This window comes from Falco punctatus (assembly GCF_963210335.1).
Source record: "Falco punctatus genome assembly, chromosome: 4".
Classification (NCBI taxonomy): Eukaryota; Metazoa; Chordata; class Aves; order Falconiformes; family Falconidae; genus Falco; species Falco punctatus.
This window is the reverse complement of record NC_137583.1, coordinates 51,528,154-51,556,131: the sequence shown is the minus strand read 5'-3', so window position 1 is coordinate 51,556,131 and position 27,978 is coordinate 51,528,154. Positions and strand designations below refer to the sequence as shown.

The 27,978-nt window shown below is 41.2% G+C and overlaps 1 protein-coding gene across 1 annotated transcript in view; it reads right to left on the bottom strand.

The window, feature by feature from the left end:
* Window positions 1-2,175: 2,175 nt before the first annotated feature.
* LOC308063764 (uncharacterized protein) overlaps window positions 2,176-27,978 on the bottom strand; it is a gene marked incomplete at its 5' end in the record, with an annotated part of 30,596 nt that continues 4,793 nt past the window's right edge. Inside the window, 6 exon segments of the mRNA XM_080387146.1 lie at window positions 2,176-4,444; window positions 5,206-5,431; window positions 7,258-7,433; window positions 8,911-9,075; window positions 10,131-10,202; window positions 10,205-10,329. Of these exon segments, the coding sequence (XP_080243272.1) occupies window positions 5,369-5,431; window positions 7,258-7,433; window positions 8,911-9,075; window positions 10,131-10,202; window positions 10,205-10,329 (601 nt within the window). The 3' untranslated portion in view covers window positions 2,176-4,444; window positions 5,206-5,368.

Here is a 27,978-nt window from a genome sequence, read left to right as displayed (position 1 = left end):
TGCCCTTTTATACTTGCTCCTCTATCTGAAGGACAGCAGACAGCAAAGCATCAGATGGGCGATAGGACAGCTCGTCCTCAGGTACAGCAGCAAGGATGTGTCACCACACTAATATTTTTTTTCCTCCTGTACTTCTGAAGGCAGTTGACCCCTTGCTGTAGGACAGACAGCCCTCACATTCCTAAGCAGAAATGAAATGAAGAAACAGCTCACAGGCTTCAGGCACCAGATCAAGCTGTTTATTCCCTCATCAGGCACCACAGGATGTAGTGGAGTGCTGATATTGGAGCCTCGAGCCACACGGCTGCACGCATTCAGCCTGCAGTGATTGAAGCTCTAGGCAGAAGCGAAGGAATGACACCTAATAAGTAATGGTTTGGGGGAAAAAAAAAAAAAAAAGTGGAAGACTTTGGGAGAGCCTCAACTTTCAAAGCTTGAAGAATGTAATCTCTCCCCTACCCAGTGATGAGCACAGAGGACAAGATACCTCATGTGGAAAGAAGGTGGAAAGCAGCAAGCATAGCTGTAATTTGCCAACATACCTGAGCTAGAAAGGGCAGCTCCTCCAAAAGTCTCTTGAGCATATAATTATGCAAAATAAAAGTGAAAATACCATAATCGGGACCAATTCTTTAGATGGGGTATAGGGAGATCTAGTATGTGGCTTATCAATGAGTTTATCATAACATGGTCTGCAGGACTGTGTGTTTGTGCAGCTCTAGGTGCACAAGCTGCAGCACAGGAGCAGAAAAACATGGGGAGCAGAAATTCTTGAAGTTGTGATTGCAGTTATGCCCCTCCTGTCTTGGAAGCCCAGGAAGGAAGTATAAAAAGGAAAGGAATTAAAGAAAGAAGGCAGGCAAGACTAGGAGGGAAATGAGGGAGGAAGCTGTACCTCAGTGAACACTACACACCTTGCTGTTTTGTAAAAGCTCCCTAGAAGATAATAAAATGAACACAGAATCTGATTTTCATGATTGTAGGGACTAAGAAAAATATGATTCAGTTACACCAAAGATGATGGCCTTGGTCCTTTTCCCTTGTAAGTGAAGTTTTATGCTGTTAGGGATAGCTCAGGTGTTGTGAAACAGGATTAGTCTGGACCTTTAAAGGGAAAAATATGAAATCATTCATCTGGTGAGAACCAAGAAATATTTCATGTGCTGTGTAAGAACCATGAGATTCCAAGGATGAGGAGACTGCTACTCTGGCCCTGCATTCCAACACCTCATGTCATCTGCCTTTTCTTCCAAATGTAGAGTCCCCTCTTACCCTAACCTGAGGTGCTGTGAGTCTGTGAGGTAACATGCACCCCCAATTTAGATTTGGTGCTTTCCAAAGGAGGAAGATCTAGCTTTAGCCTAGCTTCCTAAAGAAACAAGACGTAGTCACATTCTCAGTGTTCCAAAATTCACAAGATTTGGGAACACTGAGAATGTGATCTGCTGGCCACCTTCAGTCAGGTTTGACACACAACACAAATGCTGTTCTCTGGACAGCTGAACAAGTCATTTGCATTCCAGGAGTGCATCCTCCCTCAGACAGCAGAGGCATTCCAGGAACACTGTTAAAGCCAGCAAGGGTGTAGTGTCTGGCTACACAAAGGAGAAAGACGACCACCAGCACTTCAGGACTAGCTGGTTGCTGGTGAGGATTTTATAAGCTTGTTTCAGGGGACAGTTGAGTGTGCAGGCACAGGGAGAGCTGAGAATACAAGCAGAGGATTTACGAGCCGAAGCTTGCATGGAGACCTTGACTTCAGTGGATAAATGCAATTGAGTAAAATGGGTGCTGACATACATAATTACCCTATGGGCAGTTTTAGGCCTTGTGTAGCTCCACAGCAGTGAAACAGTTGGATCATTTTCAGTGGTGGCAGGAACAGCACACAACTTGATGAAGCGGCTGATGAGGAAAGGCTGAAGGTTTTACATGTAACTTTAAGGCAGCCTTAGAGAAAGACAAAGCAGCAGGTTAGTGATGGAGCTGGTAGTACTCATGTATCCTCATGGATATTTAGAAACTGACCGACCTGTTGCAATGCTCACAGCAGATGGCAGCCTAGGAGGAAGAGAGACAACTCACAAGGAAATACAGATTCAGGCTGTGCTCATTATGGCTTCAAAAATCAAGTGGTTTAAAAATATAATGAACAGATCTGCACCAAGACTTCACTGCTAGGTAAATTCAGAAGTTTTATTTATCTTTTCATAATCATATCTAATGCAATGGAATGAATCACGAGGAAGCAATTTTCCCCACATCTCCTTAAAAACATTTAGCTTTGCTGAGTCTCTACTAATGATTTGTGAATCCAACCATTCAAAACACAAAAATTCAAAAAAGCAACAGGCAACCCCCCCGTATATAATTACAAAATACAACAAATTTTAGTAAAGAAAATTCAGTACATTTCCATAATTCCCTCCTATATTCAACTCCAGAAAAAAAATAGTAATGGAAGTTGGGGGCTTCACCAATTTCCATATTTTTCAAACCAAAATGAAGCAGCAGCAAAGTCCTTGGTCCACACAACCAGTAACAGAAACTGGTACCAAGGTATAGCAGTGCCCCACTTAACTCTGCAGCTTTTTGTTTGCTATTTGAACTCTCCATGGTTTCACTCCATCTGAGCACACTTTGGTACAAATGAGATCAATTGCCCCCAGCTCACAGGTTTCCAGACTTCGGGCAGCGCAAGGGAGCACCACTGCAACAGTGAATGGCAACCCCCGAGTCACCCAGCTCCTCGGCACAGGGCATCACCAAATCGTGCCATTTACTTTATGGAATGTAACCAGGCAATACCTGGACATTTTACTGCCAATTTATCAAACATTATCAGAGTGCCAAAAAGCTCTTCATCAAAATCACAATCCTCATACAAAAACATCTGTGGCCTTGCTATAGGTTGCAAGTATTCTCCCTGAACACTCTAACTCAGAAACTGATAACTGCAAGAAAGAATGCTTCTGGAGAATGACAAAAGCAACCAAATATCCAGAAATCCAAACTTCAAAGACAGTTTTGAAAGACAGTGAAGTTAGTATACTCCCTAATGAACTGGTAGTAAGAATGTTATTTTTCTTTCTGCTCTAGAATGTGAAAAAAACATCTTTTGTGCAAGTTAATTATTTTCAAGTGAGAAGTTTTAGTCAAGGCTGGAACATGGCTCATGGGCGCCTTCATACAGATTAAAGTTACCCTTATTAGCAGTATTAGTTCTGATACATGTAGTTGGGACATGTAATCAGGGCAATCTGGTTTGAAGCTCCTTCCCTGAAAACAGCTCACCACCCTGCTCACCTCCAAACAGCCACCAGCTAGAGGTCCCTTTCACAGAATGCACGTTTTTCTCAGCTGTATGGCTTCCCAGTGGCTTGTTACCACAATCCCTGAAACAATGTCTTCATTCCAAGGAGCAAACTTATCTAAAAAGATACAAAGTCAGCAAACTGTATCAATTTTGTTACAGCAATGTTGTTACAGATAGGGTAGTGCAAGACAATTGCGTGTTATGACATGGACCTGCAGTTTTTTGAAGGAAGCAGTTACAAAACTCAGTTATGCAGGGCAAGGGGAACCTGACTTTCATGTACTTGAGATTAATTTTTCAAAGCTGCAGTTACCATGCAGCTTTCTCCTTCCTTCTTCCTCACCAGGTCTCTGGTTCATATCAAAATCACAAGTCTTCCTCAGACCTCTGCAGTGTTTGGAAATTGATCTGGGAATGAGCAAGCACCACCTTGAAACCCACTTTAGCCACTGAAGGACCCAGTACTCACCTGGTAGGCACTTTTGTAAAGGTCAAGACTGAAAAATGCTGTTTTCTTTCTACTGTTGGTATTCCTTTTACCCATGTCTCCCTTCCTCTCTGTATTACCCAGCATTGCTCTGTCTGTGGCAGCACTTAACCTTCTTGTGACAAGGCAGCTGAACCTCGTTTTGCAGACCTGACAAGAAATTGGTCTTGCTAAAAAGCACCACAGCTCCATCAGGCACCTAAACCCCTCCTGATCCAGAAATCTCCTCATCTGCTGCTGAAATGAGGTCTGACACCTGGCAGTGCCACACACTCCTAGTGCTCCACTGCACCAGTCCAGCAGACAGCCTTTTGACACCACAGCATGCGTAGCTAACTTCATACACGCCACAGGTCAGGTTTATCATGGTTGATGAGCTTCTCTGGGTTGCAGTGCCAGACCACAAACTCTTTGAAACTTCTACTGCTGTCTACTTGCAGATGTGTGTCTGAAAACCACATCCCTGTGAAGCTGGGTATGACAGTGCCACAGAGGCAAGCCTGATGCCCTGCTTACTGCCAGAGACCCAGGGCTGAAAGGCAGCCTGGTCATGGCCGTCGTCATTCTAGTGCTGGAGAAGACCTTGGTAGGTATGCAGAATCTGAAAGTGGAAACATGCAAGGCTCCCAAGGCTGTACGTTCTGTGGAACAAAGACAAGAGAAGGGAGAAGCTGCTGAAATTAAAAGCCTACCATCAAGTACTCTAAGAATTCTAACATACCCATCTCCTCCCTGTCTGTGCCAATCTGCTGAAAGACCAGCAGATTCAGCTTGTCAGGATGCCAAAGCAAAGCTGAATTTGAAGAGCAATCAGCACCGCGCTACTCACAGTGCTTCCAGGTTCACCAGTTCAGCTTTCCATTGGTATCAAGACAACTGCCTTGCCACCTCCACTGACATTCCTCTGGTTTTGTCATTTCATTATCTGAAAAGGCTTCCAAAGTAAATGCTGTGCACTTCAGCCCAAACCAAGGACAGATCGGGTGCAAAGTGTAAGACTGTGCTTGTAAGATCATCCATAAGGACAAGAGGAAGTTCAATTCCTCTGGCAGTATCAGAATTTACTCTTTAACAGAGTAAACTCCCTCTGCCAAAGCAGCACCCCGCGATGTGGGCAACTGCCTGAGACTATTCACTGTCACGTAGGTGACTCAGTCCCACCTACTAGAATAATTGACCCAGAATTTGATATTACTTATTTTAGAATGATTTAAACTGACATAAAGAAGAAGAATATGTCCCACTGTGAATCCTTTAGCCAGCCCAAGCCTCAGCAGGCACACAAGCTGAGCTGTCTTTTTCACAGTGTGAAGCTCATGTAGTTTTCAAAATCTACTTTACATACCAGTAAAACTGTCTCTTAGAAAAGAACACAGCTGACATTTGTTCAGCATAACCTCACCTGTACTGCTTCATCAAACTTTTCCAGGGAAGATCTGGTACCTTCGCTGCAGGACAGCACCATTCTTGTCCTACTGTGTATGGAGAGGAACCACAAACTGTTGCAAGTCTCAGGGCTGTGCAAGCCAATAGAAGAGTGCACACACAGATGAAAGCAATTAAATTCAGTAACAGGAGATGCTGTCTGAGGCTACCCAGCCCATCAGCTGTCTGCTTTGTTGGAGGACCTAAAGCAAAGTAGTATTTGGAGAACAGTCAGTTATGTATAACAGAAAACCCAAATAAAAATAAGATCACTGTACAGCACAAAATGTAAGCTTTATGCCCTCTATACAATATTGCCCAATTAGTACTTCAACTAAATAGCCTTTTCTCTCCTATCATGTCTTCAAAGAGCATCTCAGGGCTTCTTGGGCAATCGCTGTCCATTTTACTAATACTGAGCACAGAGAGAACAACTGATCATTAAGAGAGAGTAAAACTTTGAAAAGAATTACAATAAAACCAAAAAAACCTTCCAGCTACTACAGATGACCACTACAGCCAAAGCTACCTGGAGGTACGCCAGCATTCTCCCTCAGTGTGACTGCACTATTTTGGCCTTTTTCCAAAAGCAAGGATTTCTAACAATATGGCCTGTCAATCCCAGTCTACGGCTCAACAACTTGTTAAAACATTGGATAATTTCAGCTGTGCTAGAGGAAGGGATCGCAAAAATACAAAACTCTCAAAATATGAGAGCAGAGACAGACCTACTGCTTCTCTACTGAAGGAAAGGCAGAGAAATATTCAGCTTTTACCCATGCAAACAGAACATGTGTACCTCTGGCCACAGAATAGATTGTTCTTTGTTCAGACAACAGGTAAGAAGGGACATGCAGAAAATTAACCAAAAATTATCTCCATAGCCGTAAGTTCTGTCAAATTTATTAAGCCAGAGGAAAAATGTTTGGAAAAAGTATAAAGTACTACAGTTAACACAAAGCTTTCAACACAAGAGCCTGAGCTTAGTGTGAAGCTATTTTAACAGGACTGTGACATGCTGCATTACTATCCTGCTGACTAGGCCCTATTTTAATCAGTTTTGCTTCTATTATGTAACAGACTAACTATATGAGCAAACTGATTTCTTCAATTAGAAGGAACTTCTTGAATGAAAATCTCTACACAGTTTAAAATTAAGAACAAATAAAAGCCACCTGTGTCTGCTAGCACAAACAGTATCTGCTTCCTCGCTTATGGGAAGTAGCTGCTGCCCAGGAATCCCAGCAGGCTCATTCAAGATCTTAGTATTTGGAGTGATGACTGGAGTATGTCTCATCAGAAGTACTGCCCTCCAACTAGGAAGAAGCCCTGTCTGAGTACTTAGAGCATGAAGTCTTGCCTGCAGGCCAAGCCTACTCTTCTAGGAACTCAGTAATATTCAGTAATTTTACTGAATTTAATTTCAGCCCAAACTGCCTGGGAACCAGCACATGCACATCTTATCACTACCTCATTTTCATACTTCTCATGATGTACTGAATTAGAAACTTGTTTGTCAGCCTGAATTGTCAGAAGACAGATGCAGGCTGTTGTATGCACCACAGAAATAGCTGCCAGGGGCATTAAATCACAACAATGAAGGGGTTTGTTCTGCCTGCAGCAAGCAGCAGTGACCCACAGCTGACTTTCCTAACAGCCGACATGCCACCACAAGCCTCATCCCTGCTGGCCTTTCATTGGCTTCACATGCAGCTGCAACCAGCAGAACTGAACAGCACTTCACAGAGCAACTTTGCTTACTGGGCTGGCAGAATTTACTAACTGGAAAAGACTGACTCTAGAGCTACTAACGTGCCATTTGCTTGTTCTCAGAATGGCTACAGACACTTGAGACACTGACAAAACTTTTCTTACCTCAGAGTCCGCTTAGTTGAAAGGCTCCAGTTCCTCAAGTTCTGCTATCCTCCAGCTGCAAGGGGCAACACAAGCGGACATCCCCCAGCTCCTCTCTAAAGCTACTCCTCCTTGCTTAGCAGATTGATTTGCTGCAGCTTTTGTTTCAACTCACCATGGCTGAGCTGCCAGTGAAAGCTATTCGGCTAGCAGAAGTGGCTGAAGGGGTCTTTGGGTACAAGGACAGTGGGCGGTATGAAGAACTGTATTTATGTGTCTGAGGACTGGGAACAGGAGAGCTGTGACCGGCTGTTCCTTCAGGCTGCTTTCTCCCATCAAACAATGAACCTGCTAATAAAACATGGACAGAAAACCAAGGTGAAGTCACACTGACTTAAGACTCGTTGGTGATGTTGCCACTCCCAATAAGGTCACCAAACCCACCCTGGAGCAGAGCAGAGCAACCATTGGCATTGGAGAACAAATGAGAGATCTAGTTCTGCAAGGCTCTTTAAAAGTTAAAAATATACAAAAAAATCATTCTGCATTACTCCACCATCCATTAGAACATACTCTTCATGGTAGGTGTCTATACCTACACACCCCACACATGCTGCCCTTAAATAATAATGCTTTTTGTGTAGCCTTGCAGCTAAGTATTTGAAAAAGGAAGGAGGTATAGAAAGATAAATCTGTTACAAGTCAAACAGCTGCTGACCAGCTGACAGCATCTATACTGGCATGTTATTCAAGCATCCTCTAGTGTGTTTGTCACATCTATTCAACATTAACCACCTGCTTGTTCTACCCTCATTACATCCAGAGCTGATTATTGGAAGGATGGTATGTCCAGAACACTTCTCTTCAAAAACAGCATCCATCCCCATTCAAAGCTAAGTAAACTCAGCTCAGACCGATTAAAGATACCATTAAATCAAGTTGTAGCTCCGATTGTTAAGGCCAAACACACAACCTGAGGCTGCTGATGTACTTTTGACATCAAAGTTGTTTCAAGGGTTTTGTTTGTTTGAGTAGGTGAAAAAAAGCAAACACCATCTGGTTTGGTTCATGATAGTTTGCATCAGGAACCACAGAACATAAAATGTATTCCAGATGCAGCAACTGTGTCCCATAAGAACATCAAGAACATGGCCGGCTTGCAGTCTGCCATTATGTTACTTTCAAAAAATGATTTGGCATAAACCCATGCCTTTTAAAGAAAGCCAAATGAACACAACCCTAGTTCATTTAAAAACTGGGATGTATTTTAGCTGGGTTTCCCTCTTCCTCCCTGGAAATTGGCTTGAGTCTTCTGTCACTTCTCTTAAACTACTGCAGACCATTTAAAAAAAAAATCATCAACTCTAATGGTTTGATGAAAAAAAATTAGGCTTGCAAAACTAAGAGCAGCATACAACTGGAAGAGCAATTTCTATCACAGCAGGGGGGAAAAAAAAAAAAAGCATTTGCCTGGCAAAATTCTGGCATATCTGCTCTGATTCCAAATAAAGGTTCATAAAAGCTTTTTTTTGGGGTTGCTTGTTCCCTTGAAAGAAACACAAAGAACTGCAAGGTTTATTTATTTTTAATAACTTAGTTGAGGCCAGTATTTCTGTGTCCTGCCAAGGACATCACAAATTCTGTAGTTTGTAAGATGTTGGACTCAGTCACTTAAACATTACTATAGGAGAGAGTTCAAATTATCTTCCACTGGAAGACAGTGAGCTGCTTTCTCCACTCTGCCTTGACTGGTTGTCCTCAGGTTATTGATTAAAAGCCTATGTTTAATTTTTAAACTTCATCTCAAACTCCATTTTTCTTAACTTACAGGAGGCAAGTAGGAGCAAAGAGTGTAACTTTGGGAACGTGCCAGTAGCTGGATCTTGTTTCTTTCCAAAATGGGACATCTTCAGAGTCCTGAGTTCATGGCTCAACAGTCTGTGCAATCTGTCCTCTCGTAATAAGGTTTCAAAGTGCAAGTGGAGAGGCTTGCCTGAAATCAGAAGAACCAAGTTATTTCAGCAAGCACAATTTTCCTCTTTTCATACACACAACACTGCATACACACTGTTATCAATTCACACCTCTTAGTACTTCAGCAAAAGGAGGAAGTGACACAGCTAACTAAAGTGTGGTTGATCACAGGCTCTCTTGCCCACGCATGTTGTGACAGAGTGAACATGATGAGCATGTCCCCTGAAAGAGCAGCCTCTGCCCTGGCCCTCTGCCAGCTACAGTCCTACAGCCAGGACCAGACACTTTGCCACTGAGCTTCCTCACCCTTACGCTAACCTGAATCACATCCAGCTACATATTACTTGGCACTTGTTTGCCTTGTTAATGAGTAGAGATGAGCTTATACTTTTGAGGGGTGTTTATGATAAAAATATTTTTACAGAGATGCTGTTATAGTCGCACAGCAGAAAAAGTATTTTCCTCACTGTCCCTTAACCTACTCAAAAACTCCTTAGTGCACATTCTTGCTCTTCTGCAGTTAGAGGCACTAGCAGAGCTACAGCCACTATCATCCTTCAGTTAAACAGAACTAGGAATAACAAAGACTCAAACAGTGAATTCACACTCAAAGTTGGTGCTAGCTGTCTACCAAGCAACTACCCCACAGCCTGTCAAAATCAGCATTTGATTTTCAGTCTTTTAAGTAGCCCTCCTGGGTGGGGGCTTAACAGAAACTTACAACAGTTGTTCTGCAAGCCTCCAGCATTATAATATTCCTTGCAGAAGACACAGAGCTGATCCTCAAGAAATGATCTAGCTCACATTAAACTAGAGATGGCAACTGCCTCGGATGCAGGCAAAGACACAACATGGTTCCCTAGGCTTAGAAGTCTCCACAGACTGCACCCCTGGACTGAAGATGCGTCTGGTTATGATGCAGAATGTCACTAGACAGTTTTTGTTACCCTCTAAAAACACTCTTACAACACCGTCAGCATGTTGTTAACCTCTCTGCATGTGAGGAGGAAGAACAAAGAGGGCTGTGGCACAGTAAGGGATCCTCTTTAACGTTCTAAGATGTGATCTACTCACCTTGAGAAAAAGAGAGTATGTGGTGGCAGCCAGAGTCCAGGAGGGCTATGTGCTCTTCCAAGGACATGGTGTTGTCTGCACAGAGCCTTTGCAGCTACACAGGATGCAGGAGTTGGGCCATTCACAACTGCACTTCACAGTGAGATGTTTCAGCAGCCAGTGGAAGAAGGGAGACCAAACATTTAAAAAGGGAAACATGCTTCAGAGGTTTAAGTACAACTGAAGTTCAGACCCAGTATCTCCAGCCTGCTTTCCGCAGGTACGCTAGTTTCCATTCACTAAAAAAGCAATGCCAGCCAGTTTTGAGAAACTGGAAAGCATCTTTTGTTTTTCCCCAGTTGTGCTGGGGAAAAACAAAAACCCCACCCAAAAAACCCAAACCCATAACCAAGCAGCAGATTTGCAGGGTGACAAAGTCAAGCGCCAGGATCAATGTTAAAACAGCATGCAATGTACTGCCACAGGCTGTTGTTTCTCCTTCTGACCATGGATGAACTACCTTACCAAAATAAATCAGTGTGTTAAGGGACACATTCTGTGTGATTCTTTACAAGTATTTCCAAGCCAACAGAGCTGCTCCTCCGCAACTCCAGTGAAGCCATAATACTTTATCACTTTCTTTTTAAAACCTCAAACACTTTCATGCCTTTTCTTTCCTATCCTGTTCTTCCTTAAAGGCTTTTTGTAGCTCTGAATGCTTCCAAAAAACTTGACTGAAAACTTAGGTTAGATGAATCCCCCACCAGCAGCACCTAGCATGCTGACCAATATTGTCTTATTTGTCACTTTTCCTCACTTGCCTCTTTACAGCATTAGCTGCCACCACAGCAGCCCTGATGTCTTTGTTCAGCCTCTTCTCCCCATGCTGTGGCTAAGACCCAGTGCCCCTTCCTCAACAATGCATCAGGTTCTGCGATATTGGTCAAACCAGACGAGGGAGCATTAATAATGCTTTTGCCTACAGGCTAAAGCAGACTTTGAAATCATCTGGCTTTCATTGCGTGGGCCTGCAGAGATCAGACCAGGAAAAAGTAACACGACTTACAATCGTTTTTGTCTTAGATCTGCAGCTTGTTAAGTATCTGTTAATTGTAAACCAGTATGAGGAAAAGGCTACAAAGAAGCAAATAAGATACGAGTGGTGTAACGAGCTACCACTTGTCCACTGATGGATGCTACCCCACATGTTCTTTGTCATAATTACTGTATTAAACATCTTTTTATCATCAGGTAACTCACAGCTAGGTGTCCAAGGAGTGCCGATTTCAGCTCAGCCTTCAAATAACCACAACCAGCTGCACTCAGTCACACACCAGCTTGCAAGTCTTCACTAAGGTTATATATTTCTGGGGTGTTATTTTTGGGTGGGTGCTGGGTTTTGTGTTGTGGTCAGTGATTAGTTTTCCCTGGACAATTCCAAGGTAATCAACCCCAAAAGGTAAGTATTAGAATGTTGCTGCCCATGCTAAATTCTGAGGTATACTCTGGTCATTGTTACGGCTTGACTTTTAAGAATGGAAACATAGAATCAGTTTCTAAACCACGGTTATGTAAAGAACTCGTGGCCTTTTTGATAGATCTGGGAATTTCTTCTAAAATTCTACTTTAATTTTAGAAAAGTGCTCAGAAAATGCTGTACTAAAACCAGAGTCCAACATTATGATAGTTTTTGTTAAAAATAAAACCACACATTCTAAATAAATACACAGCTGAGTTTAGTAACCACATGGCAAAGCTTTCACTTACCTTCCTGCTGAAGTGAGACACTGATGTAGCTTAGACAAGCTTGCTCTTCTTGCATCTGCAAACTGGGTGGATTCTAGCAGCGACACAGGTATTGTCCAACACGGCAACAAGGTTAAGTGGGTTTTGTTTACCAAATCTCTCTCCAGCATTCACACTGATCAGAGAACCGCTGCTGGCAGAGCCAGCACACAAACTGCAAACAAATGAAAAACAACTCTCAAGAGCAAGAGTAGTAAGTTGTAATTCTGTATTTATTATTGTGGCTGTGACACCGAAAGACTCCTCAGTGTTTATGTCAGCAGCTCGTGCTTAGTAGTTTTGTTCTCATCACATTCCTAGTCTTTCTACATTCTCTCTCAAGGGGGAGATTTCTGAATATTTCATCCTGAACAGAAATGGATACTGAAGGGTCTTAACAGCTATATTTACATCAGTTAAGGGCAGAAAGTCTTAAAGCAAACACAGAAAGTTGTATACAGAGGAATTCCAGGGCTCTTCCTCTCTTCTGACCACTGACTAAATCTCTGCATTAAGAAACTTCAAAAATACATGGCAGTTTATGAAAATCAATGCTTTGATATCAACACAAGATACAGTTTTCCTTCCAAGAGAGGCAGAAGCTTCAAAAAAAACCCCCCACATTACTACATTAATGGAAACAAGACAAGCAAGCCCCTTCAGACTGTTTCCAAAACAAGCAGAAGATGTTTTAACTAAAAAAAAAAAATCTGACAAAACTTTGGAACCATGTTACATATGTCTACTCATTTAGGGGTGATCAAAGACAGATCACACTACACTGCACAGGAACTATCCACCAGTACTTATTTTACGAGTTCCAAAATCGAAATTCTGATTCTGAGTATACGCTCAAAAACCTTTGGTCTCTTCCCTAAGAAGGTCCAGCTGAATTCCTAGTATCTGAATAATTCCAGTTTTGGCACTCAGAATTTCATGCTTATCTTGGGATGTGAGCTAGATACAACCAAAGTTCTCAAGGATTTTTTCCAGAATCTGCCTATTGGGGAACTGCCACTCAACGCAAGCACTCAGCCAATTCTTACAGAAGAGTAAACAGCACTGAAAAAAAAAAAGTCTTAAAAGCATTTAAGCACCAGAACAGAGCCACTTCATTAATCTCTTAAGCACAATCTCTTCAAGTCAACTTGAAGAGTTACAAGTTCTGTAACTTGTAAAACAAACATGTAAACACCTTGTAATGCTGTGTTTGCAAAAACGGGCTACAGTGATGCATGCAAACACCCTACAAGTTTGAATTAACATGACCAAACCTAAACAGAAGAGCAAGGCTCATGTCACGGAGCAGAAGATGACAGGCCCAAGTACCAAGGTAAAAGAGAAAGGAAACACATGCTGTTCAGTGCCCCTCGTTCCCCTTCCCACCAGCCTAAGCTAGAGTCAAGAAGTGATTACTACAACTCAGCGGTGCATTTGCAACATGAACGTTTGCTGTTAAATCCTGGTCCTGGTCCTGGCAATTATCCTACTGGTCGCTGGCTCCTGCTTTCACACCGTGCTGGAGATGGTTTCAGAGTGTGCAAAGCAGCAGTTCTTCAACCTGCTTGCAGCACAGCAGATCAACCATCCATCACTCTCTACAAAATCAGAACTTTGCCAGCTCCAGCAGGTCAACTGGGAGTGTCACATTCTTTCTAATAAAACTATTAATAACAGCCCGCCCTATGAGCAGATGCATGTTCCCAAGAAGGGAATACAGAGGTGCTGCTCCCAAGGGGCAAGTTCAAGCTTCTTCTACTTTTTTGCTTTTCAGACCTTTCATGGCATCAGCTGTTAGAGCCAGGCACTAGAGACCTGGCCAGAGCTTGCATTATGTAAACAGTGACTACCTGGCATCCCTGCCATCCCAGCTCTTCAGCCTTTTAGTTTTTCACAGGCAGAAACATGTGCTACCAATTCAGTTTGTTTTCTCAAAATTGATAACTTACATATAATAAAATATACAATGCCCTACCTTGCAATTAATTGCAAACGGATCAAGCAAAAAATTGCATGGAATACAGAAGCAGAAAACAGTATTCCAGCTGAGTTTATGATTATTATTACTTCTTAAAACTTCCAGTATGAAACAGAGACCCAATACACCACACTGCAAGTAACTGTGGATTAAAACATCCATTTAAACAGATTTAGACTTTTATAATTTGGTCTAATACTTCCAGAATCCTCTGGATTTCTAGAGTATAAGTCAAGAGAAAATGAGGGTTTTTATCTGCAGAATTAGCACAGAATAAAAGCAAAACTACTAAAGAATCTACCTCCAGAAGATTAGCAATATCACTGCTTGAAGCTCAGGACTAATCTGCTAAGAATTTGTTAACTTATCAATCATTGTACCAGAAAGGCAGAACTTAGTGTCTGCTTTTAATAATCCATACTTTCTGCTCCCTCATTCTGCTGCAGTCCAATCAATTCTAGGCTGAAACCACCACTGTTAAAATGCAGGCTAGTTTTACCAAATGAATATGGCAAGAAAACCTTTGCTGGAGCCATCTATGAAAGGAAGCAAGGTGTTCTGTAAGAGAAAACACAATGGTTTATTTCATTAGGCAACACACATCTGCCTGAAGCCTCTGCATGTCGCTATTAGCCCAATTTCACCTCCCCGAGGCAAAAACTCAACCAACCGATCATAAGTGCATCGGGTACCTCAGGAGAAGGTGCTGATGAATGATCACACTGGATCGGATCAAAGGTCCATCTTGCTCAGTATCCTGTGGAGCAGCTGGGCTAAAAAGGGGCAAGGAGAAAGGGGTGCAGAGCACACCTTGGTGCTCATTGGGAATTCTTGGAAGTGGTTCCATGCAGCACCATCAACCTGCCACCAAGAGGGCACCAAGGAAGGAGGGCACAGCATAGATGCTTCCCATTGCCAGGCATGCCTTATCACAAGCAGGTAAGCCCAGACCACCAAGTCCCAAGGTGCCTGTGAATGCCAGGAGGGTGAAAGCAGCTCCCTGCTATGCTGGTACGACATAGGCAAACCGAGGCTTTACTTTGCATGGGACTGCCTCTGTCTGTGCTTGAGCTGTTCTTCTCCCATGACGATGTCAATAGCAAGAGGAGGATCTGCTTACATTAACAGAAGAACGTGAAACAAAATGCAGTGGCCCTGACTGGGAAATCTATGGAAGGAGTGTAAGAATTGGGCAAGTACATATGATACATACCCCAGTGCTCCAAAGAGTCTCTCGCAGCACCTTTATCTCAAACCACACTTAGAAGTGGTAGTCCCAGTGCATTCAGCAGCTTTCAATGAAACTTTTTACTATGCAGCAAAATGCAGACTGCATCCTGCTTTTTCAGTAGCTTCACAGAAAACAGAACGGTGATGAAGACTACTTTACAGACAACATAAGGAAAACCTTACAAGAAATAAGAGTGCTAAGCACACCAAATTTTACTTGATTTAATTTGAAGCATCAACCTGTCTTCTTGGGCATTTATGCCTCCTTAAACTAAACTTGCTCATATGCCTTTTGCAGATCCCCCAAAGTCTGCACGCATCCAGGACTGGAGACCAAAAGCCTTTTCTCTAGATGTAAACAAAGCTGACCAGGGAAGGGGAAGCTTCATTTGAGCCCCTTCTTTGCAAGGGATGAAGACCTGAAAGGCAACTGAATCGCAGCCATCCACTTATGTGAAAGAACTGAAAAAGCATCTTGCATCTGGAAAGGACAAGAACATTTTCTGCAGAAATATCAGGTTCCAAACACTATTTAGATATGTTGATCCTTAAAAAGAGTCTTTCAAACCATCACACACAATGTGGGTCAGAATGCCTTCAGCACCAAGACTCCAGCAACAGCTTAAGATCAGAAATTAAAGTTTCCCTAAACAGTTTTTTCAGTTTGTTTTTTTTTTTTTTTTGTTTTTTTTTTTTTTTTTGTTTTTTTTTTTTTGACTGCAAACTCCATCACTTTCCACAGAACTTGCACCATAAATTAGGAGTCACAGTAGATTTCTGTGGTAGGGTTTGGGGTTTTTTTGTTTTGTGGTTGTGTTTTGCTTGATTTTGGAGGACTCTTAAGAGTACACAAAAGTACGAAAGTTTTTTTAAAAGCAATAAGGTAAAACAAATTCAGTTATCACATGTCAAATACAAAGTACAAGTAAACTGACATCAGTTGATCCATTACTATGAGGAAAAAATGGTACAAATGAGTTTAAAATTCCATTAAAATAGTGTATTAAAACCAAGTTATTTGATGTGATTTACAAACTTGCTTCCACAAACGATACCACTGTTGATTTAAGACTTAGCTTAATGAAAGCTTCTTTCTTTGCTTCTATTACTACAAAATCATGTGTTTCTTCATTACTTGCTTCTGCATATTAAACAGGAAATGGGAGGGAATGACACCTTCTACAGGACACCTTGGGATAGAAGATGAAAGCAAGAGCCACTTAGTCTTTTTGGAGGTCAACAGTGACATGGAACCCCATCGACCCTGCTTCTTCATTATGTCTCCAGACTGCCAGTCACCACCAAGGTCTACTGGGCCCTGGGCATAAAAAGTGACACTGAATTTCACTCATAGAAGTCACAGCACAACAAGTATTTCTGAAGTATGCTCCAAGAGGGAAGGAAACAACTTAGGAGTTATGATAGCATCGTTAATTCAAAATTTAAATGTTTTCTCTGAACTAGGGGAAGCAGTTTAAGGAGGAAACATTACTAGGCCAATATCAACATGGTCTGTTTTTCCCAGAAGAGCTGTCCACAACCATGACTCATAATTAACATGCTGCTTTCAAAGTCCTCCAGCTCTGCTCACAGCTACAGGGAGGTATAACAGAGATCAGCAAAAAGGAAATCAAGGTGTATGACTGTGCCCTCAGGACATTACTCGCCCAGTATCATTGGTCACAGATTGGCAGACATCAGCAACTGCTATTGTAGACTAGACTAATCAGAGAACAGACTGTTTAGAATAACATGGCAGTAATTAGTGAGAACTACTCAAAAGATGATAATTGCCATGAAGACCACCATCCTCTATTCACACTATTTCCTTTCCATTTTTATAATGGGTGAGGAGAACTGGCCACTCTGCAGTTCAGTTTCTGCTGCCCCACCACAACATCCTCTTCATCCTTACCAGCACACGCCTTGTGGCATACACACAGTGCTCTAAACACCAACCGATTCCCCTTGACAATCTTCTCTGTACTCAAAAGAATCTTAATAGTTTCTCACACCAGCAAAATGTCTCTTTAGTAAAAGAGATTGGTAGAAGTGGAAGGTTAGCATTCCTTACAGGGAAATGTGTTATTCACAGTGTAGTCTACACTTTGTAGCACCTGTGGTATAATTATACAGTCTTGTGAATGGAATAAAATATTATGCAGAACCATTAACTCATTTCATGCATTTGCATTCATGTCTGTGTAAGTGTCATAATTGCTTCGGAACAGTAACTGCTTTACAGTTAAAGATAATCATAAGCTAATTTCATTAAAGAAATACAGATAAGACAAATTCCAGTTACTCAGAAAAGATTCAAAGCACCTGAAAATTTAGTGTCTCCTCCATCTCATTGTGTTGCACTAGAGCAGGGGTCCTCAAACTACGGCCCACAGGCCCGATATGGCCCCCCAGGGTCCTCTATACGGCCCCCAGTATTTACAGAAACCCCACACCCTGCCAGGGGGTTGGGGGGGGAAACCAAGCAGCCGCAGATGACCTCCTGCCACTCCATCTGCATGCCAGCCCCCTGTTTAAAAAGCCTGAGGATCCCTGCACTAGAGGCTAACATTATGAAAGTCTAGGGCCCTTAGGAATCATTATTTTCCATAGCATTAGAGTAGAATCATAGAACAATTTAGATCAGAAAGCAAACTTGGAGGTCACCTAGTCTAAGCCCCCACTCAAAGCAGGTCTGACTGACCCTCTTGTGGGCAACCCCAGCCAAGAACGCCAATAAATTAAGGCTTTCCTCACCTGACATCTCGCAGGAGCACATATAAAAAGTGTATGAATAGTAAAGCTCTACAGGAACTGCTCTTGATCTTTGTCAGAGACATTATACCGCAGTAGAATAATAACTTCTAAATCTATTTTAGTCATTGTCCTTATTGCTTATGTGTTTCTCTTCTCTGGATAAATGCACTTTTTTTGCACCGGCTTTTACAAATTGAATATGTTGGGTGACTTTTGATATTTTTCCTTCCAGAGAAAGGGTGGGAGAAAGGAAGACACCCAAGCCAAGTAAAAAAATCCTGATGTTCTGCTTCCCCCCCCCCCAGTCTAGGGAAATGAGCTGTGGAATTTACACTGAAAGTCAAACAGATTCAAATAATTCTAAATCAGAACACAAGAGTTATTTCAGAAGCACCTTGAAAAGATTAACTCTAGTGTTTCCAGAGACTTTTGCAGTGGGCTAAGAGGCTCTTAAAAGGGGAAACCCCAAAACGTATTTCAAGTTTTGAAGATAGAAAGCTTTAACTTTTTTCCCAGGAAATCTAGTCACATAGAAGTCAATATCATTCTAGTCAAGAAATTAGTATTCATCCTACCCATCTTGTACCATAATGTTTCTCAGATATTAAAGTGAAAATGTAAAAAAGGTCACAGCCTAAAAAGAAAAGCATAGAACTTGTGCACACAGTGTTCTGATATTTAAAGATCCATGTGCTTTCCAGCAGGCATCAAGGCTTGAAATTTAAGTGACACCTGTGAGCATTTCTGATGGTACCCTGGCACTATAACAGTTCAGAAAACAACACTTGCAAGGACCAACTTAGTGGATTACACCACTGTGGAGCCCCATTCCATTAACGAGCTGCTTTGCCTGGACAAAATTATGAAATTAACCCCTGTCCCCCTCTCAGCTAGCTCTTACTATGATCTTTGTGAAGCAGACAGCCCTCAAAAGATAAAGGTAACACCTCCTACTAGTATGGGACTACCTCAAAAGCTTTTCCCCCCCCTTCACCCTTATTTCTACAAAGAAAATGCCATTCTGCTAAAGACACAGCCAGTTAAAAGCTTCCAGAGAAACTCCCAAGTCATAAAACAGAAGGCCAAAATCACCTTGGCAGCATGAAGTTGCTTGTAGATATGTGCCTGCTGTCTTATTCAATATTCCAAATTGGATGTAGTTGCAGGCTCAAATCTAACGGCAAATAACAGCTGCTCTCTGGCACTCTGTGTGACCATGTCTGAGAAGCAAAAGTTTACTTGTGCTTATTGTTTCAGTGTTTCAAGGCTAAAAACAATCCAACAGTAATTAAAGAAAAATTTCACTATTAAAAAGTTATTAAGAGTTTGTGGCAGATACAGGACAAAGGATTTCCCCCACAAATTCTGCCAATATCCAGCCTTAACTTACAACTCCAATCCTCAAGACAGAGTGGTCAATACAATTTAATATATCTTTTTGTGCGGTTGAAGAAAAGAAGCATGTATCATCATTTTGACTGTCACAAGCCTATGCAGGAGTCCAGATCTTTCTAGGTAAGTGCAGAAATTACTTCTCTGCAGATTCAGCAGGTGGAAATCATAAAAAAGAACTGCCTGGAGGGACAAAGCCCTAACTTGTGCTGCTGGCCGCGGAACAGGACTAACCTGTATTAGTGACACTCCTCATAGCTGTTTGACACACAGGTTCTTAAAAACTGCTGTCAACAGAAAACCCATATTCCCTTCAGGAAGGTTCTCCAGTGCTTCCCTATCACAGCTGCAAGATTTTTAATCTATTGCTTGAATCTCTGCTGCTGTAACAGATGACCACCACACCAGCACCATGCAGAACACCAGACATCAAAACACCCACATAGATAATACTTTATTTATACTCCAAGTGAGAGCAAATACTGTCTTCACTACAAGTTGCTGTTTGAATGAAGGTTTACCAGCCAGGGCTGCACCTCATGCTTTAGTGGGCTCAGCAGTGCTGTGCTTAATCATCAAGCACTGCACAAGAACCTTGCCAGCCTCCCCAACAGCATCCCTGCTTGTCAGTCACAACCTTTAGGCTACAGACAAGCAGTGACAGCCTGCAGCATGGCACTAAGCAGCTGTCATACCTAGCACAAAGGACAGCCTGTGGCGCCTGCTATAACACCAGGCACATGCATTATACCTAAATGGGGAAAAAAAAAGGACACAGATTAGGTCCCATGTCTAGTAAGCAGTTTGAACTCTTGCTAAAACAGCAAAATCACCTTGCATACCAACAAGTTTTTTTCCATAATTTTAGTGTTACAGTTATACTGCTTACTAAACAGTCCCACAAACTACTGTATCACTACAGACTGAAGCACACAGGCAGTTTATTGACAAGAGCTTTTCCACAGAGGAAAATATCTGATACAAGTACACTCTTGATCCACAATGGGGATTTTTGATATGCAGCTCTGAACTCTGTGACCTCAGGCTCTGGGCAACTCTCCATGACAGCACTGTGGAAGGGAGAGCCAGGACTGCAATCACATAACACAGGACAATGTATGCCTTTGCGAGCTGCAGGGGATCCTACAGCAAGGTCGTTCTTATTAAATCAAAGAGTTCTTCTCTTTCAACACCCCTGTGGTCCCAGAAGTGGGATGGTTACCTCATATGCATTAGCTGAAAGTCACACAGGCAAGGTATTTGTTTATTTTACAAATCTGTGCAGAGGAGGGTGCTAGGTGATAATTCACAAAGCTAGCACACCAGTCTTTACATTAGATTTCTAGACATACTCCCATTATACCCACTCCCCTCAATTATCATTGCTTACAACCTTCCTCACTTTAGTTTGAAGGTATAGTCAATCTATTTTCACTATGCATGTTCTCAGGGTGGCAGCCTTCTCTTACAGGTGGGTAGTTTTTGATGAGGAGGTGTGTTTTCCTTTTAAAATTAATGTATAATGAGAATGGTTCACTTAAAGTTCAAAGCATTTTAACAACTGTTGCCAAATTTCATGGTTTGCTAACTGGGTTCATCAATGTCAGGCTTATCTCCAGGCCTATCCTTTTAAGTTCCTCTTCATAGGCAACTAATTCCTATTTTATTTTGACAGATACCCTTTTTATGGTGGGGTTTTTTTACCTTATCCTTTGACCCATGCAATGCTTTATCTTACATTACCTGCTCCCATAAATAAATTTACAATCCTAAAACAACTCTGTGGCTTAAACACTTTCTCAGAGTTTTGTTACATCTAAACAAGTAGCCTAAGATAGATTTTTGTAGCTCACAAATATTAAATACACTTAGCATTTGATCTGAATTTATGGAGATCAAAAGAAGCACACATTCAAATAATCCTCATAATACAAGCAAAATAAACGTACATAATAGTACTTCAGTCACTTTAGAGCTGGAAAAAACAGCTAATCCAAACACCACTTAGTAGTGGAAGTTTACAGAAGTTGTGGTATACACTTTTTGCTTTTGGCGTAATAGATTCAAAAATCTTTTAGTGCAGGCAGGAACATGCCTGCAAAAACATAAGGATAAAAAAATAATTTAAGTTTAATCTTCTGTTCTTAACTCAAGACCACTCACCTTAGTCTGATATAATTCAACTCAAACCTCCATCGCCAACCCCATGGTGGGCTGGTTGGTGGTTTTCCTCCTCCCTTCAGAAGGTGCCTGACCTACTTTACATCAACAGTACGATGGCTAAAGAACAAAGACCAGATTACAATTAGGGTTAAAACCACTTTTGGGAAATGTTAAGAGGCTCCTTTTCATCGGTGTGGGGAGTCTGCTGTACCTGCATAGAATCAGCTGTGGCTATAGTTTAAGAACTCTAATTTTAATAAAGAAACACATCAAAGAATTTAGAGCAATATATCAAACGTAAGAACAGAGCACTAATTAGCTGAAAAAAAAAATCAGATCTCTCAGATAAAGAAAAACTTTGAATTTTCTTTAAATTAAAGCTTCTGAAAACAATTAGGAATCAATATGTGAGCAGAAAGATATAACACAGAATGGGCCCCAAGCTGATAAAGCAACTTCAAAGAGACGAGTTAGCACATCAGTGAAGGCGGTTCTTCCAAGTGACAAGTTCATGGCAAAGAGAAACACTTTGTAAATGAGGTTTTTCCACAGGAAGTTTAGCTAATACACACACCTGTACAGGGAACAACTTATACTGATGCAAAACCTTACCAACCCAAAGGCAGTTTCTTCAGTTTACCTTCCAGTGTGAAATCTGTTTTATTGCAGTTATTTCCATTTAATTCATTTTTTGGATACTAGCATATTCCTCTTCCAAAGATCAGGATTTTTTTTTTTTTTACCCTCCTCCAAACATACTACAGTGAGCGCATGCTGTTTCAAATGCCTGAAAGTCCTGGAACATCTAATCTGTTCTCTCTCCATCTTCAAGTGTGGCAATGCAACGTTCAGAAATTCAGGTGAACAGGCCTACTTTACTAGATAAAAACAAGTACCGTTCAAAAGTGACCAGTAAAAAAATGTGTAAGAGTAATTCTGAGCCAATGTCTAAAAGGAAATTAAATAGTAGGAAACAGTTTTCAGGCTACAGTTCCATTCAGAATTGGAGCATGACTAGAAGTCTTTCCAATTCCACTCTGATTAAACAAAATTATAGATTATAACCAGGAGAGACAATAGAAGACATTAAGTGTCCTGGAAGTTATTCAGCCTGACAGAAGACTACCGCGTCAGTTGGCAACACAGAGCCATAAGACAACGAAAAGTAAACTGAAGGCTTCCTCAGAATTGCTACTTTAGCCTAATAATTCATAAGCATACCAGTATACAGTGTAATATAAAAATCTATGATAATTAAATGCAATAGTCTATGTTCGTGAAGTCTTTATTATTTATGGCTGGGTTAAGGGTCTCCCTTTTACGTGTCAGCTGACTACACTTTAGCACAGAGGAAGGCAAACGTGACTCACACCAGGTTGCCTGCTCGGCTTGCAGTCTTAATTTTTCTTCCTGAAAAGCATGGTATACTAGCTTCACTTGCTTTTTCTTTTCATGTCTTTAAGATATGGGCTAATCTTTCCCAGTTTTTCTAGAACAGTTAACTGCAACAAATTCAGCATACAAATGAATTCTTTGTATGTACCTTGCTGATTCTCTCAAATCCAGGCAAGTCCCCAGAATACCTGAATAAAAACAGTATGATGCAATTAGAGCTTTAAACCCTAGATTTCTGCACTGTCAGTGCTTTTCAGATTCTAGTTGTACAGAAAAGTAAGAAAATGCCTGTAATATGAAAAGGAGTGTCTGTACAACAGCAAATTATTAGTACCAAATTGCTCTTGGGGAAAGTCATAAACAAATCAGATACCAAGCATTCCAAAAAAATTAAAGACAACCTGTGGGAGCATTCATATGGATAATTATATTAAATTTACTACTATCATTATGCAATCATCACAAACAAGCTGGGATGTATCTTTGACATATCCCAGCTTCCCACAGCCTTGACAATAATTGCTATACTTTAGTACCAAATCGATTAAAGCTTGGATAACTGTCAGATAGGTGGGTTTTTTCTTTCCCTAGGGAAAGAGTAGCAAACACATAGGTACTCAAGTCACACACACTGAAACTGAGTTCAATTAAACTGATGTATTAGGTAAGCAACATGGTAAGAACTGATATTTAACAGCACGCAGGGGAATCCATTTTTCAGTGGATTGACGAGCAGTACACTTCTAGGGTATTACACAAGAAGCAAAAAAAACACCCCAAAAAATACATGAAGTGGCTTGGTTCTCTCATACTTTTAAATTAAGGTAGCAAGTTTCCCCATTTTATGCATATATAGTTTAACAGAGCTTACAACTTGAAGAACATGGGACACTGTAGCTGCTAACAGCATAGCATTTGACAGAGACACCACTGGTGGATCTAACTAGCAACACCTTATGCACACCTGCCTCACCAGGAGCAAAGCTCAGACAAAGCCAGAACCAGATCTGGCTGTGGACAACATTCCCTGACAGTATCCGCGCAGGGTTACAGCAGAAAAACAAAGATCAACACATACACACAGAAAATGCATTAAAAAAATCACCTTTCATTTTAACCAAACCTACGAAAGTCCTGTTAATAGACAAACACCTCTAAAGCCTTTCACAGAACAGGCCACCAGATATTGACATTCGCCTGACCAAGCAGAGCAGGTCACCACGCTCTGAATTAGCTCCAACAGTTCCCAGTTCCTCTGGCAATGAGGAAAGTGAAAACAGTCCTTCCCTTCTCCCTTCCAAAAACTCTGATCTGCAAGGGCTCTTGCTTTTAGTTTTCCTCCAGCTATTTTTTACTAAAACTAAAAAGCCTATGCACTTACTGATGGTTTCTTTCTCAAATGATGTATCTGCTGCCACTATCAAGGTATGAAAACATCTGCAGAAGGTAACCTTTCAAATAAATAAAAGACCACAAGCTAAAAACTACCTCATCTGTAAATATTTTAATGAACAAGGCTGTTCACAATGATGCAGTAATCACAATTGACTTCTTGAGCTTGGGTACCAGGCTTTTGTTTTCAGGAGATGTTTATCATTCTTGTGTTATTTCCAGGAGACTTTCTCTCTTCCTTCTGACAAGGACTCAAGCTCACCAGATCTAATGTTTTAAAAATATTGGTTTCAAGATGAAATGGAAGGACCTGCATAAGCCTCAGGTGACATAAGAATTAGCTGTTCATCTCTACCTGGAACTGTGTGCGAGGTTGTTGGCTTGGGTTTTTTTGAGGTAGGTTTTGTGTACCTATATGAAAACCCAAACAGGCCATATTCAGATTACTAAAACAGCTAAAGTTTAAAAACATCTCATTAAAAGAAATTAGATGAGAACATGGGTCAAGCTTCTAGCGTTTAAGCAAGGGTGTAGAAAGCTCTGCACCCCACAGCCCAGGAGAGTGCTAAGCTCAGCAGAGCACCATTCAAAGAGGAAGTTAATATTTTTATTCTTTGGTGACATCTTTCACTAGAAAGTTTTTGAATGTCCTTACAACCGTGAGTAGCACAATCCTCACAAGCGTATGACTCCAAATGGGATCACTTGCCTCAGGGAACATAAGCAGAAGATAAATCTTCTGAGCATGCTGGCTGAATCTCATCTGCCCAACAAGCTTCAGCCATGACACAACGGGAATGCAGAAGCAGAAAGACATTGCCTAAGGAACTTCACAGGAAAAAAAAAAAACAAATCAGGCATGCCCAGATTTTAACACACTAAACCTGTGACCACAGTCATGTTAGGCATAAGCATATGTACTCTTCTGCCAAGGGAAGAGATTTCCTAAGGCTAATTCTAATAAGTTATTTCAAATCTGAGAAATGCTTTCACTTCAGAAACACTCGAATTTCCCTATTCTCATTTCAAATCACTGTCTACAAGTTCTTGACAGGTTTGAACCAGTCCTTACATATTCATAGGCTGAAGTTCTCTCTCATGCTCAGACTAGATAAAAAGGAGAAATTTCTTACGCTGAGGGTGGTGAGACACTGGCATAGGTTGCCCAGAGAGGTGGTTGATGCCTCAGCCCTGGAGACGTTTAAGGTCAGATCAGACAGGGCTCTGAGCAATCTGGTCTAGTTGAAGATGTCCTTGCTCATGGCAGGAGGGTTGGACTAGGTGGCCTTTTTACAGGTCCCTTGCAGCCCAAACCATTCTAGGATTCCAGAATCTGAATATTTCCTTGTGGTAGGGAGGTGATATCAGAAGATTACGATGGTTCTTTCCAGACAGAAAATTCACATGCTTTTGCCATCAGTTTATGTACGTTAAACACGAGCTAAGAAATTTCCAGATGTAGTTGTCCATATCTAGCCTTGCACGATACTGGGAGTTACTACAGTATTACCAGGAGTCATCAAAATGAGAAAACAAGCATTTGACACAGATTAGTTGAAAAAAATGTGCAATTTCAAAACATATTGATTTTGCCAGATCATCTGACACAAGAAAGATATCAATGCACAGGACCATATTTGACACTTGAGCAGAAATTATCTACTATCACCAACCACCCCCCCTTCAAATCTTATTTTAGAGATTTTTAGTTTAGCTAATAATGCTGCAGTCAATGAAAGCCAACATCTATGTTTATTAAAAGAAATATGATTACACAAAGAATCTAGAAGTAGAGATATAAAATAAAAAACAAGAATCTGCAGTTTATTTTCAAGCTTCTGTTGGGTCTGTTCCATTCTCCAGACTCTGCTCCCTGCTCCACTGCCTCAGCTTCCCTCTGCTTGCCCACGCTGCCCCTTCCTCAGGGGAACATGCAAAAAGCACCAACTAGCCCAAAACCAAACCAACACCCAACACCACTTGCCATACATTTATTTGCCTGGACACCATGAGCAGCCACTTGCCTTCAATTAAGAGCACAAGTTTAAACTGCTCCTCTGCACACCCCATGCTCTGTGGATACCTTCCACAGATCCAGAATCTAAACTACAAATTATAACCAGGCAAGGTTTTTTTCTGTGAGAGAGGGGAAACATGCAAAAGCTAAATACATCACTCAGCCAAACATAACCAAAGCATGCAACACAGCAGATTTGTGAATGTCTGCATGAGTGTACACACAGAGGAACATGGAAAGGCAAGCTTTGCACAAATCCCCATTGGGATTTACACTGCTCCAATAACAAGGACACACACCCCCGCCACACCCCCACACCCCCCCACCGACTGTGAGGTCAACTTGAAAGCCTTTGCAATTGAGAGATATGAAGCAGCTGAGAGGACATTATAAGATGAAGCCAAAGTCAAAAGTAAAACAAGAAAATCACATGCTACTTACTCTGTAATTTTCAAGCCATTTCCCACGCCAAACATCAGTATTCCATTGTTTCTGCTCTACATTATAAATTGGGAATAATGACATTACTTTAGGTACACTGTTTTGTGACAGATATTTAGATTAAGCAACTAATTAGGATTAAAGAGCACATACAGAACTGTAAAGCCTCCAAAACAGCCGTAGCTGTTCATAGCTCTCTCAAACTAACCATCTGGGTTGTAGCTATTTGCTATAAAGACCAGGTACCCCAGAAAAACTCACAGCAGTTACAACTTTTGCTGCAGATTAGTTAAGAAATAGTAATTTCTTCACACCCATGTTTAGACAGCACACAGTTTATGTGGCAAGTAGGTTGCCCAAAATACGGCGAAAACACTGAACAGCTGCCTATCCAATCAGCATCCCACTCGCTCAACAAAGCGGGTTTTTTTCAGGAAAGAGACATTGTAACCTAAAACAATTCTAACATTGGTATCTTTTAGAATATTCTTCTGCAATTTGCATTTTTCCTGATTTTTTTGCTTAATTTTGGTCTTGTAAAGCAGGAAAAATAATTGAAAAGACTTCATCTTACAGGCCTTTGCTACAAATAAATATAAATGTATAACACTGTTCTGAAACATTTTGGTTCCCCTGAAAATCCAAGCTGAGTTACATTCAAGGGAAACTATGTGGCAGATCAATAGGAAAACTGAATATATACAGAATGTGTCTAAGCACCACAGTAGGTGTGCCATGAGAGATCTGAACAAACAAGCCAGAGGAAGATAAAGAAGATCAGTGTCATGCTGGGAAAGGCATAATTTTGTCAAGTTGCTATTTTGGATTTATGCACAATAATTTTTTGATCCCTTTTTGGCTGCCAAATAACCAATTCAGTTGTTTTGTTTGGGGTTTTTTTATTGGTTTTGTTGTTTGTTTTTTTTTTAATAGAGGGAAGCAGAAAGGTAACTATACAAAAATTTAACTCACTGGCTGATGCCTTCTCTCTGCCACAACTTCTTGGACTCCTGGCAAATAAAAGCTTTGAACAAAGTCCATTGTAGTTTTCTTGTCGTCCTCTATTCTTATATGAATTACTTTCCAAAGGGCTGCCACTTTGTTGCTGCTCTCCAAATGCCAAGGGAGGCAGAATGGGGTCACTTCTAGTTTGCTGATGCTCAGGAAAGCTCCGAGGGCCAGGGCAGACAGGAACGCAATGGTTTACTGGGAAGAGAGAGTGCGCAGAATTACACAGATTTCAATCTGAACAACCTCCAGGTTTTGAAGTTTAACAATGATAATTAGCACATAAGACATTTATTCATCATGGACAGTAG